General features: G+C 35.9%; 1 protein-coding gene across 1 annotated transcript in view; it reads left to right on the forward strand.

The window, feature by feature from the left end:
- Positions 1-11,600: 11,600 nt before the first annotated feature.
- Positions 11,601-17,455, forward strand: part of LOC120636152 (clavesin-1) — a 36,774-nt gene continuing 30,919 nt past the window's right edge. The window contains exon 1 of the mRNA XM_039907489.1: positions 11,601-11,922. Coding sequence (XP_039763423.1) covers positions 11,871-11,922 — 52 coding nt within the window. The 5' untranslated portion in view covers positions 11,601-11,870. The remainder of the gene's footprint in view (positions 11,923-17,455) is intronic.

The raw sequence follows: 17,455 nt of genomic DNA on the forward strand, positions 1-17,455 counted from the left end.
CTCCGGCGCAGTGGATTTAACTTGAATCTATATTCCCATAATATTTGCACGGTGCACCCGAACAAATACATTTAGGGCGGCCAAATTTTCGAAACTGAAATTCGGGACGAGGTCGATATGCAATAAAATTTTATTCTTAATTAGGCATATTATACAAACAAACGCTCGAATATGAAATAAGCGGCAAAAAAGTTTATTACATTAGATATACTTTGTTATAAATTTCGAACTATGTATTCATTAAAAATGTATTATTTTTATTTCTAGTATAAATATTATTGCAATAATAAATACTATGTAATGAAGTAAGTTTCAAATATACTTTAAATTGCCAAAAGTTTGAATCTTAATTCATGTTTGGATACCATGTAACGTACGTATAGTAGCCATATTATATGCTTGGTACGACAATATAATATAAACTATATAATTTGAAGAACTCCCTGGCAACTTACTGACTAAACGGATTAGGGAGCCATATCCCAAACCGGTTAGCCCACTACTATCTTAGACTGCATCATCTGTCAAGAGCTAACTTAATACTATGTGAACATCGCATTAGTTCATAGGCAGAACTTTTAGTAGTAGTACACCTTTTTTGACAGAGCCCGTCCGAGGAAGTACTATCACCATTGTTGCAATGCTTTGTTCCGATCTGATGGGCGTGGATGCTGTTGGAATTAGAGCCACTTCTACGGACAAATGCGGCTTAACATCTATGCCTCAAATTGTTTGACTCAGGGTGGCATGTGTCAGGACGTGCTCCGTGCTCCTTGCAATCTCTGCGAACTGTTGCGCTGTTTATAGGCGATGGTTTTCCAATTAACATCAGGTGGACTAACTTCTTGGTCCATCAATTATTAAAGAATAACTAACTTAATTACCATAGAATAAATTAGTAGCTAGTCGTCCCATGCAGCATGCTTAACTCCTCTCTCCTATAAAAGACGAGCTGTATTCCAGTTGTGGTACGTCTAACTCTATTGGTGGATTAAGATGACAATGATGACGGTAGCTCAAATGACTGTAACAACTAATTTGATTCATTCATTCATGATGATGATCAAATTAGTAGTTACTGTCATTTGAACTAACGTAATATTATAACCTTTAACGTTTTGGGACCTGTCTCAACAGGTGGGCCTTCGTATGAACATGAGCAAGACGAAAATTATGTCTAACGCTCATGTTCCGCTCCACCCAATTACTGTTGGGAGCTCTGCACTCGAAATTGTAGACGAGTATATATACCTAGGACACACGATCCAGTTAGGTAAGTCCAATTTCGAGAAAGAGGTAAACCGCCGAATCCAACTCGGATGGGCAGCGTTCGGGAAACTTCGTGACATCTTCTCGTCCAAAATCCCTCAGTGCCTGAAGACTAAAGTCTTCGAACAGTGCGTGTTGCCAGTGATGACTTACGGATCAGAGACATGGTCGCTAACTATGGGCCTCATAAGAAGGCTCAGAGTCACTCAACGAGCGATGGAGAGAGCTATGTTAGGAGTGTCTCTACGTGATCAAATCAGAAATGAGGAGATCCGTAGAAGAACTAGAGTTACCGACATAGCTCAGCGAGTTGCGAAGCTGAAGTGGCAATGGGCGGGGCACATAGCTCGGAGAACCGATGGACGTTGGGGTCTTAAGGTGCTGGAATGGCGACCCCGCACCGGTAAACGCAGCGTAGGTCGGCCCCAAACGAGGTGGACAGATGACATCAGGAGAGTAGCTGGGAGCCGTTGGAGGCAAGCGGCCCAGGACCGTGCATTGTGGAACTCCCTACAAAAGACCTATGTCCAGCAGTGGACGTCAATTGGTTGAGATGATGATGATGATGATGATGAAGTTTAAGATTTATTTTTTATTTTATTTAACAAGTTTACCGATCCGCACTTGGCCAGCGTGGTGGACTGGCCTCTTCTCTTCTGAGAGAAGACCCGTGCCCTGTAGTGGGTCGTTGTTTCCCATTTAGCTTACACTCTATCTCTTTAACTACTCTGTAGCTTTTTAACAATAAATTTCCTGACTTCTATTCATATTCTCTTCTTCTGGTCCTTAGCTTACGTAATCTGGAGTTGGCATAACTTGTCGTTCTTTAAACTTAAGGACACTCTTATTCGATTAGTTTTTCCTTATTTTTTACGAATGTCTTGGGAATGTATTTGTTGGTAAGATAACCACAAGCAGCAACTTTTCATTTTCCCGCTAAGGTTCTATGTAATTCCCCTTAAATAGCAAATTCAGCCAGTCTCCCTGTTATCATTCCGGATCCTTTTGGAGACTCAATGAAATTATAAGGTCTTATCCGCTATAGTGATGTTGTGTTGTTATGCTAAATGTTACACTTTATTACATCTGTATATTAGGAACGGGTACAAAGTTACTCTATGCTTGTAACAAACGTGTTTACAAAGATAAATGTGTTAAGATTTAAAAGTAGGTACTCTACTACAATAGCTGGCACTCGGCCCGAATTCGCTATGACGTTTAAATCGTAACTGCACGTGAAACTAATTTTGCGACGTCAAATTTGCCTCCAAACTTAGCTCCAAACATACCTATGTTTTACTTTTAAAACAGTAAAAAAAAGTTAGTACATGTACAAGGACAGCTTATCTTAAAAGAGATTTATTTCAGATCGTGAGAATAATTTACTCAGGAGAATAATAATTAACAAAAATGTGTGTGTTTCGGGATGCTCGATTGAAGTGATAACTTAAACTGATCAAGTCGAACTATTTAATATTAAATTGTTTATCTTGAGAAACGCTAATTTGTTGCTTAAATTTTATGTATATTAATATAATAATATAAGGAAAGGTTATTTATTAATTAATGTTTTATTGATTATAAAATATATTTTATCCCTACTAATATTGTGAGAAATGGCTGACTATAATGCTGAACCCTGGACAGCATCATCATCGTTGTAAAATCAGACGATGATGGTGGAACGGCATTGATTATGGGAATCATCAAACGAGTCCATTATACGTCTGGTTGTCCAAGGAAGAATCGAGGGCACCACATCACGCGGAAGATCGCCCATGAGATGGGCTGACCAAATAAAGGCTGCAATGGCTGTCCCCTAACATGAGTGTGCTAGAAAGGTAGCTGCCAGAGAGGAGTGGTGACGAATAGTCAAGCGTGCCACAACCCTTAAGTGACGACCACGACTGAGAAGAAGAAATATTATAAATGTCAAATGTCAAGTTTGTTTGTTACGCTTTCACGCAAAAACGACTTAATCGATCCTCATGAATCTTTGTACACATATTCTTGGAAGTGTAAGAAGTAATATAGGATACTTTTTATCCCCATATTAAGCTCGGTTCCTTTGGGAGAGGGGACGAAAGTGATTGACGATTTTACACCAAAACTCCGACAAATTATAACCGATTTAAGTAATTATTTTTGTACTATCATGTTCAGTGTTCTGCTACGGATCACGAACCATGAATCGGTACTTGATAGATAAAGGATTTTCCTTACATTGAAATTAATAGAAACCACCCGGAATGTTAAAATGTTAGGAAGAGACATTGTTAAACCACAATACTTCAGAGAGAGTTAAATAACATGTGATACTTCATGTGATATTCTTAAATGAAAAGATTAAAAGCAAACGGAGCCGCCTGTTCAAGCAGAGAATAACGATTGTTAAAATGTAAAATAATGCTGGAAACAAGCAACAGCTGAGTTGATCATTGCGATACTTTTGAAACGTCGAATATTTAACCAAACTACATAAAGAAATGGACACTGTTTAACCCGAGCATAAAGGTAAATAAATAAATAATTATAAATAAATCAGACTCATTCTCGCACCAGTCTATAGGTTTATATCGGACCGTTCCACAAAAATCAGTGGAGTTATTGATCCTACACATTTTATTAACGCAGAGCCTGCATAAACAATGTGGCTGTATGTATGTCTATGTGGCTTTATAGAGGGTTCATAGTACGTTCAGGCGGTACATATATTATTATTATCGCTGTGTGTATATACAATGAATAGATCTGATTCATGTACCCACATGGAAGGGTGAATCATCTATTCACATTGTATAAACACTATTTATTTCCATTGAGAAGGAAAAAAATACTTATAGCTATCTTTTTTCAACAATTTAGCCCTTCACTTGAAATGATGAAATCTAAAATTGTAACGGGCTAACCTGTTATGGGTATGGGAGCAGTTATATTAAACATCAACATCATTAGGCACGGGTCTCCTCTTACAATGATAAGGGTTTGGGCCGTAGTCCACCACGCTGGCCCAGTGCTGATTGGTGGATTCCACACGTTAGAACATTATGGAAAACTCTCAGGCATGCAGGTTACCGCACCAGGTTTTCCTTCATCATTGAAGCAAGTATAAATTATTTTAATAGCTGAAATATAACTTAAATATATTGCTTGAATAAAATTGCTTATATTAAATCCATACCCGTAGTCGGTATCTACGCAAAAACGTATCGGCACGTCTTTCTCGGTAGTAACTAGCCTCGGCCAAAGCCTCCCACCAAACCAGACCAGAGAATTTTGGAAATTTCAGAAATTAAAAATTTCCGAATTGCCCAAGCTGGGGATCGACCCCCGGATCTTCCACTTAAACCCAAAGCGCTCGCCGCTGCGCTAGGGAAGTCGTCAAAAACTTGTAATTTCTTTACTTGTGTACTCCATAATTACATCGTTACTGCAAAAAGCTAATAGCTAACAAAGTTGTTGAAAAGTGATAACTGCTAACCTACATATCTACACTCACTAACACACTAAATAGAAGATAATATAACCGAAACCGAACTACGAAACGGTGAGAAATGGCTGACTATAATGCTTAACCCTGGACAGCATCATCATCGTTATTAAATCAGACGGTGGAACTGCACAGTTAGGCACTGATTATGGGAAATATCAAATCCCACCTTCGTGTACCACTTGTGACCTTGGGCGGTCTACCATGCAAAATATAAACATCAATAGTCGCTTCTATGCCACAGACGGATAGTAAAAAATATTCATGTCGTTCTAAAAAAATTAATTAAATATTCAGTCATAACAAGTAAAAAAATACGTGGGAATTATTTTATATAACGCCAGCCTTTTTAAGGTTCCATACGCTTGCCAACGAGACCCTATCACTAAGCCTTCGCTGTCCGTCTGTCCGTCCGTCCGTCGAACTGTCAGTGGGTTGTATCTCGTGAACCTTAATAAGTAGAAATTTTCATGGAATGAGTATTTCTATTACTGCTATACAAACAAACAATAAACATAAATCATCATCATCATCAACGGACGTAGGTATTTTGTAAGAAGTTTGAAATACCATGGTCTTATGCCGCTTGGGTTGAGCGACTCACTTGAAGGTCGACAAATGCGTGTACCGGTGCGAAATGGCCATTCCAGCACCTTTGGACCCCAACGTCCATCGGTTCTCCGAGCTATATGCCCTACCCTTGAGCTACGTTGGTAACTCTAGTTCTTCTACGGATCTCCATATTCCTGATTTGATCACATAGCGATACTCCAATCATAACACTCCCCATCGCCCGCTGAGTGACAACGAGACTTCTTACGGACCACCTTTTAAAGCCATAGGTGACCTATTGCGAAAAATAAATAAACTTTGAAAATTAAAGCGGGGGTTCCCATACAAGAAACTTGTTTTTTTTGGTATTTTATGATTTTTGGGCGATGATAATAAATTTAATTCTATGTAGTGTTTCTTATTGTACCTTGGTACGGAACCCTTTATTTGTTTTTTATTCGATCATTCCATTAAATTTCCTGTAGTTTCAAATTTCGTTCAACAATTTAGTTTTCCGTAATTGATAAACATAGATATAAATATATCTTTGGCAAAATAATTGATATAAGATAAACGTTCGCTCGATGCAAACAGTCGTTATGACTGTTTTACAACCTTATTTATTTCATTAATTGGATTTTTTTTTAATATTATATTCAATTCAATATTAAATGCTGATAATACAAATTATAAACTTGAATTAGGTATGTGCTGAAATGTTCAAATAGTGGAATGTCCACACTGAATTTAACTTTCAAAATTAACACGTATCGTTACCTACGTGTTACAGTTTCAAACGATTAATAAATAGCAACGTCAGCTATTGGGAAATAAATTTATTTACGAAGGTAGGTGGGTGCATGTAATAATATTATTTATGTGAGGATATTAAAGAATTAATGATTATTGGGCAGAATTATTAAAGTTAATAAAAGTTCATTACGGTAATAAAATAAAACGCACATTTTGTAACAAGTTTCGGCCAACATGGGACGTCAAACCGACATAGTGTCAATTCTGTTGTAATCTAAGTCGTAACAAATCTTTAAATTTTACTAAATTGAGCGGTCTTAAGAGTAGTTCACATAGCATTTGATTTGTATTTAAGTAATTTATTGATAGATGTACCTTTTTAGGGTTCCGTATTTTACAAGGAAAAAAGTTATATACTTACAGACCCCTAGTACCCCTTATAAAAACTTACAGCGAAAAACAGAGACTCAGGTTCAAAAACTATTATTAATGTTATGTACATTGATAGTTCGGAAAGTAAAGATATCCTTGTCCACGGGGAAAACAGTAAAAGGATAACACTCAAAGCTCAATAAAAGTGACTAAGTACTTCATTAAAATTTTAACAACTTTTCTGAAAAAACGTGAACTGAGTTCGCACTAGGCTCCGGTTCAGGCCGGATTTTACATACCAGCCCGGTAATCCATAGAAAATTCTTACTGTCTACCCTAAAAAGCACGTTAAACCGTAATTAAGCCCGCCCGGCACCCACAGTTGAAACAGAGTTGCAACACCAAGCTCTACATATATTTTTCCTTTAAGAGATTTTAATTAATTTATATTGTAATATGATAAAAAATGTAAATTAAACGCTGGAATCATACGGGATTAACCTTGGCAAATGAATGAGTAAGTACCAACCTTCATTCATACATTAATATTCTTCAAATTTGCAATTTCATATATTGGGCAACTAGCTAATATTATATCAGTTATTATTACTTTTATTCTTAAAAAACTAAGTTATACCTACATTTTAAATCAATAGATTAATCATTACATTTCGTTCCACGAAATACGGTAAGTCAAAATCAATGAGAAAAACATAAGCAGCTAGTCTAGGTCGCTTCTGTAGTCGGTCCTTCTTTGCTAAAGAGCATCGTCTGGGTGGAACGCTGTGGGGACCAGTTGCTTCCATCGGCTTCTTTCGGAGCCCAACCTAGCAATGGTGTCAAATTTGCACCAGGGGACCTTCAGCTAGTCTGGCCAGCTGGTTAGTGGCATACCTCTCTGTCTTTTGCCTTCGTTGTTTCCCGTGATAATAAGTTTTTCTAAACCCACGTTCCCACGACGCATTACATGCCCGCAATAAGAGCAGGCGTTAGTATGGAGGAAAATCGGATTCTTACCCCTAGCTGTCATAAGATTGACACGTTTTTGCGCTTGGCAGGCCTCCAGCACCATTGGACGCATCTAGGCTATCCTTTGGCTTTCTCTCGCTTATGTTATAGGTAGGTATTCTTCGATATATGTGTATTCTTCTTGCTTTGTTTTAGCCTTCGATTCTTGGACGTTGGACTTGCCTTTAACCAATTATTTATTTGAGTTTGTAAGCAGCTTCATTTGACTCGACCGTCAAAAAGTTTCACATTACCCGTAACATGTCTATATTATTAAGAATTAAATCACGAATAAACAAGTTTTCGGTGGTTTTTCTCTTAATTTTAACCATTCTTATTCTATGAAACTTCATCATGTACTTTTTATATCCCAGGTTTTCCTAATGGGTTCAAAAATAATAAAATGGTGGGTAGGTAAACTATCAACTAAAAACTACTAATTCTGTGTTCTTAAAAAATAATTAATATAATTTTTTGAAACGATCTCCATGTGCTTTTTTTTTGATCATTAGTTGCAATATTTTAGGTTAAAAGCATATAGAGCGTAATACTGCACGAGCACAATCAAACCTCTTTTCTCATAATATTATATCGTCCCTAATCCAACTCAAGTTTTATTAAATTGTTTCATCGTTTATTTCTTTAGAATATATATTGCTATTTAAAAGGGATGAGGACGATATAATTAAACATAATATAGAAACCGTGCTCGCACAGTTTGCCTCACAGTTTTCGCTGAACCTTACATATAACTTGGAGCGCCATCTAGTAGTTTATGCCAGCACTGTGCAACAACCAATCATCGTTGTAGTAGTTGTTTTGTTAATATTGCTACTCGCCAAGAGATGTCACTTATTTTATTAATGAAACAAAATACAAACTAGTGTCATTGATTAAATTATTTTTGCTGACGCCATGGGCTGATACTAGTATTACAATAATGTATATAGATTATTCATGAAAACAGTTATTTTAATCATTAAATCATTAGATTTTATCTAAAAAAAATAATAGAATGGGCGTTGTGTACTACTGTACAAATAGATTCATAAAAAGAAGGAAAATTTTATGCCTCTACAGGATTCATTTCTACTTTCCCGAGGCATCTTAATGGATACTTTGTCCAGATTTAAAATACATAGGTCAGTTGCCTGTACCTAACGTTCTAGCGGTTTATTAAACTCCTATTCACCATAAGGTACCTTGTTAAAAAATATGGAATAAATAGGTTCACTACTCTCGCTAATGTGAAATACTTGTTAGGTACTTGTTCTTACTAGGTAGGTAGGTTTTTTTTGAACACAAAGTTGCCAAAAAGAAGCATACTAGTATAAATATTAGGTATGTAAGTTTTTTTCCCGAGCCAAGGTAAACCGATATACAGCCAGCATCGTTCGTTGCATACAGCCTATATTAAAAATATTATAAAGGGTATATTTTCGTATTTGAAACATGTCTAAACTAAGCTATGAAATGTGAATAATTTGATAAAATTTAACGCTCATTTATACATATAGGATACGAACTACGAAGTAGACGTTGGACAGATTTACTGGGTCACTTTTGTAGGACGAAATAATCATCGTGTGTATAGACATATTATGATATGATATACTTCGGCTTAAAGTCATAGTTTACCGTCGCTATAGGGAAGCTAGACAAATAATAACGTCTTGGTCATGTTATTTTTAATTTTAATATTGATGCTAGTAGATATTTAGAAAATAATAATAAATATACTGTATATTGTTATTAATATAATAATGCTACTTCTACTATCGTTCTTTTATTGGTTTCATAATAAATGATTATATAGTAATGACATTTCAGCAAAGTCCCATTTAAAAGGATTTCTTTTGTATTTTTGCTTCTCGTATCCTTTTAAAATAAGCTCTAATCGAGTTTAAAAATTCAATAGCGATCATCACAGAACTGGTTTCTGCGTCTGATTTTTATAAGCAAAATAGGCATTTTTTTTTAAATCACCATTCAACCATTTGAATAGCATAGGTGCAATATGACGCACAAGGTTGTTATTATGACGTCAGCTAACATCGATTTGATGGCAAAAAAAAACTTTTGAATTGCCATTCACAGTTGAGACTCGCGGACGGATTACTTCTTTACCTAGAAGAAAATGTGTAATTATTTATTTGAATAAAATAAATACACCGACAAATTTACAAATAATAATAGGCTTTTATCAACTCAACATCGTCATAGTATGTTATACAAAAAGTTCAGTACATTACATTATTTACTCTTGCTCAGTAAAAAAACATCTTTATTCTAATTTCTAACTTCTAATTGTTCTACGTAAAAGTACTACTTATGTTTTCACATATCCACTTTGATGGATATTGTTAATAAGGGTATTCCCTTATTTACACTATCTGTCAATAATATGTGTTTTATACATATTCTAAAGTTTTATAATTAAGTTATAAGTTTGCTGTCAATTTTAATGTATTTCGTTAGATTTATTTGCGGCTACTTAATTAGTGTATGTGTTATTTTCTTTGTACTATTTTGAAGTATTAAGTATACTGTTTGGGCCTTAATAAATGAAATAAAATAAAATAAATTTCCAAATACAGTCAAGGCGGCATTAGGCGCGTGACCTGTGTAAGCGAGCGCGATAAGAAGCCGAGAGTGTAATAAGCAATGTACCGTACGCTTTTCATACGACGATTTTCATCACACTTGCGAGGAAAAATCGGCTAAACTTTTAAATACGTTCTCAAGAAATAAGTGACTGTTTTTTGTATGAAAGTTTTGAAGGCCTCTCTCTAGATTTTGGTGGAATATATTTATTTTTCAAATTAAAACCATAAATTGTTATTAATTTGATAAAATTAAACGTTCATTTATCATAAGAATCTGCATGGAAGATGATTTCATACATAGGTATACCTTAAAGTGAGGTACAACGTTCGTGTTGCACAAAACCGTTTTTAACTTAATAATATTTTATTACTTCTTTTTTCTTGTATTAATTAACAATTCACCACAGATTTCTGATTTTTCTCAGAATAAACAAAGCAAAAAGGTCTGTATATTTTGATTTCGTTTAACGAATGATTACAATTTTGAGAGCAATAAGAAGCCATTAAATTAAGTATTCGGTGTATGGTGATTGATTAGATATATATTACATATGCATAAGGCCCCACTTGATCGACCAAGCAAATGGCCTCTCTGGTGGGAGCATGGGGGCCCCCATCAGAGAGGCCATTTGCCTATATGAAGAGCAACACTTAACAGGGTATGCGAGGGAATCGTCCTGCAAAGTGCCCCTTGTCTATCCATCTGAGGCGTAGGTAGGGCTTAACCTCATATACCTACCCGTAATTACCCCTGCAACCAAGCCCTTTAAACCGAAAAACAGCAATGCTTCTGTGCCACACAAAGCAAAGACCTCCCTGACGCAGTAGTAAGCTTGGTGCTCTTGTGAGAGGTATTGGTTCGAAACTGGGCAGGGACGAAATCTGAAATTATAATTTCAGAATTTTCCCTGATCTGGTCTAGTAGGAGGCTTCTGCCGTGGCTAGTTACCACCCTAGCGACAAAGACGTTCTGCCAAGCGATTTAGCGTTCTGGAACGATGTCGCACAAAAACCGCCAGGGGTACGGATTCAATAATATAACTGTCCTGCTTATTAATCTTATTTTTTGTTATCATGGTGGTAATAGAAAACATCAAAAACAGCCCGCTGACAGATGCACGGACGGACAAATGGAAAGCGGGGGTTAGTAGTAAGTAATAATTCCGTTTAGCACCCTTCGGGTACGGACGCCCAACAAGAGCGCCACGATACACGGACTGCCCGTCAGATGGCAGAATGGATAGATGATGGATGGCCATAGACCGGTAATGGAGTCCACTACAAACAGACGAACTTTTAGTTTTAAAAGTATAAAGAAGCTCTAAAGTAGACACGGACAGATGCATAGACAATAACAAAGAAATCCGATAAGATTTCTCATCATCATCGTCCACCAGTTACCAACTTTATCATTTGATAAGAGATGTCGCAACTAAACCTCTCCATCATTGGTCCATTATTAACTATAATACGCGTGCTTTATCGCATGTTGCAAACGCATCAATGGTCCGAGCTTATAAATCAAATATTTACAAACGCGATCGTATTAACTACGGTATATGCGCTCGAAACCTTACTCCTTAACTCTATTATACGGCTACCGATCGTGGTTCTACCAGTCTCGCGCTGCCTCTATACAAATACAGTTGTATCGTCCGTGACCGTACTACGGTATATCGTTACGCGATTGTGGAAAAGTGAGATAAATTCACTTTTAAAGTGAGAAAACCCCGTAACATAATAACAAAACGTTAAACGTTATATTCGCTTGTAACATTGGTGTTTTCGTTCGTGAGCTTTTTATATACAGCGTGTTCACAATGCCGGCTGAAGCGCAGACCAAAGTCATTCTACGCGAAGTGACGCCAGAAAGTAAGTTATTTATGAATTTAAGCTTACACTCCTTTAAGCAGGGCTTGAATTTAGTTTGAAAAGCTGAAAAGCATCAAGCGATTGACTGTATTAAGACCGATCTTAAATTGAGAGTAAGTTGGACGCTTTGACCGTTCTTAACGATCTGATTTATCAATGGTTATATAACTTTCCTGACAAATGAAAGAGTATATCTGTCAAACGTCATATTTAAGCGTCAGTAGAATCTCCGGCGTATCTATATCTCCATAAAAAAAATTGCTCAAATAAATACGTTTCACAAATTTGGGGGGTGTTTTTTTAGGCTATGCGATTCGGTTACGCTACAAGGCAGAAGTCAGTAGAGAATTTTTACCTCTCCAACCGAAAAAGAATAGATAAAATCTATCATATAATATTTTACTATAGGTATCAAAATTACGAAAAGTTAAAGTCAAAACATTCTCAGATAGTAATAAAATATAATAGAATAACAATTATTATCCTCGGTTCTTATAGATGAAGATTCTCCACGTGGAATTCGTTAAACTTAGTTATTATAGCAGGAACTTTTGAATTTTCCGAGTTAAAATGCTACTGTGTTAATTCAGGTCCAATCTAAACCAATCTCCATTCTCAGGTTTAGTAATTATAGCGTGGAAGAGTAACAAGCTTTCAAACATAATAAAGTGCTATAATTCGTCTATTAGTAAACCTTGGAATTCCAAAATAGAGATAGATAGAGCATTTCATTGCCTTTAACGTTACATCTCGTTTATGTTTTTATTTCGGCCTTGGATCGCGATGTGAATCTATTCTAATTTTTATTGCTGCAATGCTTTCAACTACCCCAGGGTTGCCTTCAGCCCAAAAGTTCCTTTTGTTTAAAGTGTTACAATGAAATAACCGCTTTGTCTCTGTAATTATTTCATTCAAACTTGTGTTCCCAAATTGCTGTTAAACAATAAAAAAAAATTCAAATCTAGAATAAATCCTGAAAATCATCTAAAAGTTAAACAAATAAATAAATACAATCGCATCGCCACGTAGCCCCAAAAAAGGCGTAGCTTGTGTTGGATAACAAGATAACTGATGATCAATAATATACATCTAAACACCCAGACACACATTAATGTTCATCACACAAACATTTTTCAGTTATGGATATCTTTTGAAGATTAACAAAGTTTGCAAAAATGCTACATCACAAAATTAAGAAATACAGAATTCTCATTCGGCCATTTTTTTATGTTGTGCAGTGTGCCATTATTGTATGTAGTACAGTGAAAACGCCCTACGCACTTCTCAGTTTACACCCGCGAAATGTTGCTAGCTTACAAAGTTTTTCTAATTTTTCCTTTTTTCGTAAACTTTTAGAACATTAGAGGTAAAATTACTTTCAATGTCTAAATGGTATGAAGTGAATACCGTTTGTTTGAGAAAAAACTCTAAAGTGGAGTGGTTTTTATGCTTCAATATTAGTCGTTTACACGGATTCTGTTTGTCCCATATTATATAATAATTTGATTGTCTTTTTTATATATACGGCCGTAAAACTGGTGAAGAATATAATAATAATTTGATTTAGTTCTTTACTTATTACGGTTGACGAGAAATTAAATACAGACAGATAAGTAAAGGGAGTGAAGAGGTACAGCATAAACTCTTTGGGTTCATAGCCCTTAAGTACAATAATGAATAAGGTCATATTCCAATAGATTTCATATTTGACCTAAGTCATTTGCATATATTGCACAGTATTGTGACATTTTTGTTTATTAGTGATTCAAAATGGAACAATGCGCCGGAATCAAAGTCAAAAGTTCAATTAAGCCAATACATGCAGTCAATTGTATTTATGTTTGGATGATACATTGACAATGATTCATAACTTCCAGGCTTGGTTCAATTTAAATAAATCATTTAAATTAAGTACGCTACACGCATAACTTTCAACTATTATACAAATAAAGGACATCGGAATTATTTCTGACATCAAACGTGTAAGAGCCGTGACGTATTGAGTGTTGACGTCAAAATCAGATACAGCTGTCCACCTCTTATCTTCTAGTTGGTCCGGGTGTCTTGTGGTGTCCCGGGCGACTGAGGGAATATAACGGAGAATGGGCAGCAAAGTCCTCCATATTACTAATACCATTTACTGCGATCACAAACCCTTCTGCCCACTTCTCAGTTTAGGAGAGGCCTTTAGCCAAGCAGTGGACTTTTTAATGCTATTGATTGCGCGTAGAGTGCCTATATAAACATAAATCTGTTTTTTTTCCCTAATCGAGTCTAGGGTAGGCCCAGTGTATTTCGGTTATGTATTGATAAAAAAAAAATAAAGCTACGGCATATGGGGTCGGCCCAATTTGCCTTCAAACTGGAGCACAGTAAATATCTTAAGCTTATATATTCACTGTGCTGGAAGGCACACTTGTAGTTTAGGTTTTGGCATATGCCGACAGAGTACACCTGTGTTTGTGCACAGATGAGTGCGCAGGTGCTCTCTGTATTCCCTCCACGATGGGATGACAGATCGGACTCGAACGGAAATCGTTCGGGTGCTTGAACGACAGCTTAACGTGCTCTCCGAGGCACTGCTCTGAGAATGTTTTGATAGAGAAACCCAATACTTGGCCCGACCGAGGGTTTAAACCCGCGATCCGCAATCGAATATTATTACCAATATACCAATGAGGCAGTTATTATAAATATTACTAACTATATAAAGTGTAACTATGTAAAGCATATTATTTAAAAATATATTAGTTTATTTTTATAAATTTGTACCACTTGCAGTTTGTTCTACTTTTTTTCCTAATTCTAAGATTACCTGGCAGTGATTGCTATTAAGTGTTAAGGCCAACCTTTGTATTCTATTTTTTTTGTGTTTTCTTGGATATATCCATTGCAGCACAAATAATAATATGAATATGTACGTTTGAAGCTTTATGGCCACATCGATTGGCAGTGCAAGGACAGGTTAAGGGAAATATAACGAAAGGTTGTTCACCCATACAATGGCCAGATACAATCAAATCGGTAACCCAGACAACTGTTGTGGAATGCGCCCGCAACGCTAGCAACCGCCTAAATTAGAAAAACGCGAGCAACCACCAAAAATTAGAATTCATGGTCGAGTAGTTCTCCCAGCACTTCTCTGTCAGCTTTTTTATGGTGACGAGCATAAAACGCTTAGCAGCCATATAAGCGCAAGCCATTTAACACTAATTAAAGTATAGTTCCGTAGGCCATCCCTGGTCTTGTGCTTTTTGAAAGAAGATGCAAAAGTTCCTTTACAAAATACTCAAATTCCTAAAGATGTGCCTATAATATTTAACGAGTTTCTTCGATTTCATCATCTTCACCAAATTAAAATCAGACCACCTCTGAGGTATAACGAACTAAATAAAAAAGAACCATCAAAATCGGTTTTTTATTGGCTGAGTAATCGAGTAACAAATATAAAAATTATGATAATATATTATATAGAACATTTTGCTTAGAAATGAATCTAATAGCCCCACGCAATTCACACCAATTTCGTCACTATAATATCACTAATCTTCTTTTCCTTCTTAGTCGTTTACTTAATTACTAAATGTCCGGATACCAGTTCCTTCGTAGCGTTTTTTATGACAGCCTTCCATCCTGTTCTATCATCGGCCTTTTTGATAGCTTATGTGATAGGGAGCGACTTTACCTGGTCAGACCAGGAACGAGGTGATTAGCTAAGTGATCTTTTACCCTCAACTTTACCTACCATTATTAGCTTATCTAGATGACTACCCAGGCGTCGGGCAATGTGACCGAATTAGCTAAGAATATTCTTGTTCGAACTGTCCATGCCTCAGAACCATAGAGGAAGATTGAAAACACTAATGTTTGGACTAGTCTCTTTTTGTTGGTGTCGGATACCTTCCTGTTTTGCCTAATTCTTGTTAATATGGTCATTGCACCTTTAGCTATTTGAATTTGTCTCTTAAAGTCGTTTTCACTTCCTCCATGGTCCGAAAGCAATGACCCAAGTTATACGAACTCGCTGAAAAATCCCAAGTCCGGGAGTTCTCCAATTCTAGAAAGCTGACCAGTCCTGTCCATTGGCATAATTTTGGTCTTTGATTTGTTAATACTAAGTCCAGCTAGCCCACTCTCCAACTCTACTCGGGTACGGGTAGCTATAGTGTAAAATATTATATTATATTTACTTCACATTCCCATTACATTCAGGAGTTCGTTCCGCAACCATAAGTGTCAATGATCTATTAGAATTTATGACAAAAGCAAATTGCTGACAAATTGAGGAAGAGCGTCGAGCCGGAACATTGTCGACGGAGTTCGTCGAGGGCAACGCCGAAAAAACGGAAATATTTTAACAGGAAACTGTTACTTAGATGACTTGTTGAATTGTATTTATTTTGACCAATTCTTACTAATGCTTACTCGCGACTTGTGGAATATCGAGATTCATGAACATTTCAGTCCAACAATCTATGAGTCCAACAAATCACACACCTAACATCCCTTTTTTATTTTTTTTCTCGCTGGGAAATGGGTTACGGCAACCCTTCCGGAAATTAGCCAGTAATCTATTCCATTTACATTTTGCAATGAAAGAGTTTAATTATAATATAAAATGAAAGGGTTTGCTATTGGGTTCCTTGATGTTAGTCCGCCATATATATAAAAACCTAAATTTTTATAAAAGGGTAAATATAACAAAACAAATACAAAATATTTGCTTTGTTAAGTATTTAAAAACATAAATATGTATTTAATATGAAATATACTAATATTCCCACAAAGCAAAGACAATTCGCCTGACCATAAGCATATTCCGTGTATAGGTACATTTACATTTACATTATCTTCTCTGGCCTATTTTGTCCAATTAATCACGATATCGGTACCAATACTTGATATAACCGCCCACAAAGTTTAAACTTTGAACCGACCTAGTTTTTATGATAAATAGTTTCCATTTCATTTAATATTTGCGTTTCTGCAGCATTTGAATCATGAATGTGTACGTAGATAAAATTTTATTTGCCTCATAGGGCAAACTCAAGGTATTATTATCTAGTAAAATATCGCTTTTTGGTTTTTATTATTCATATACTTAGCACCGCTATTTATTATATTTTAATAAGTACCCGTATCCAAAAGAACTGTTTTCTTGGGTATTGAATGAAGATTCTCATTGTTTTTACAGTAAGTATCTTATTCTCAAAAATACTTTAAAAGATATGAAAGGTAAACAACCAAAAAAATTATAAGCTGCAAATATTGTTTAAAATATATATATAATCAAGAGAATATACACAAAGGAGAATACCCGTGAGATCATGATATCATTTACTTAGCGAATTTAAAGAGCTTCCATTTCCTAAAATAGTGATATCCAGTAGCATACTAGCTATCTGATCCCAGTAAAATATGTGTGACCTTAGTAAATAAACAGACAACTTTATAAGTAATTGTTTATAAAATCAGTTAGATATAAGATGAGAAACCTCTTTGGTTGGGCAATAGCGGGTGTACTGATTTAAAT

The sequence above is a fragment of the Pararge aegeria genome, chromosome 3, assembly GCF_905163445.1.
Source record: "Pararge aegeria chromosome 3, ilParAegt1.1, whole genome shotgun sequence".
NCBI lineage: Eukaryota > Metazoa > Arthropoda > Insecta > Lepidoptera > Nymphalidae > Pararge > Pararge aegeria.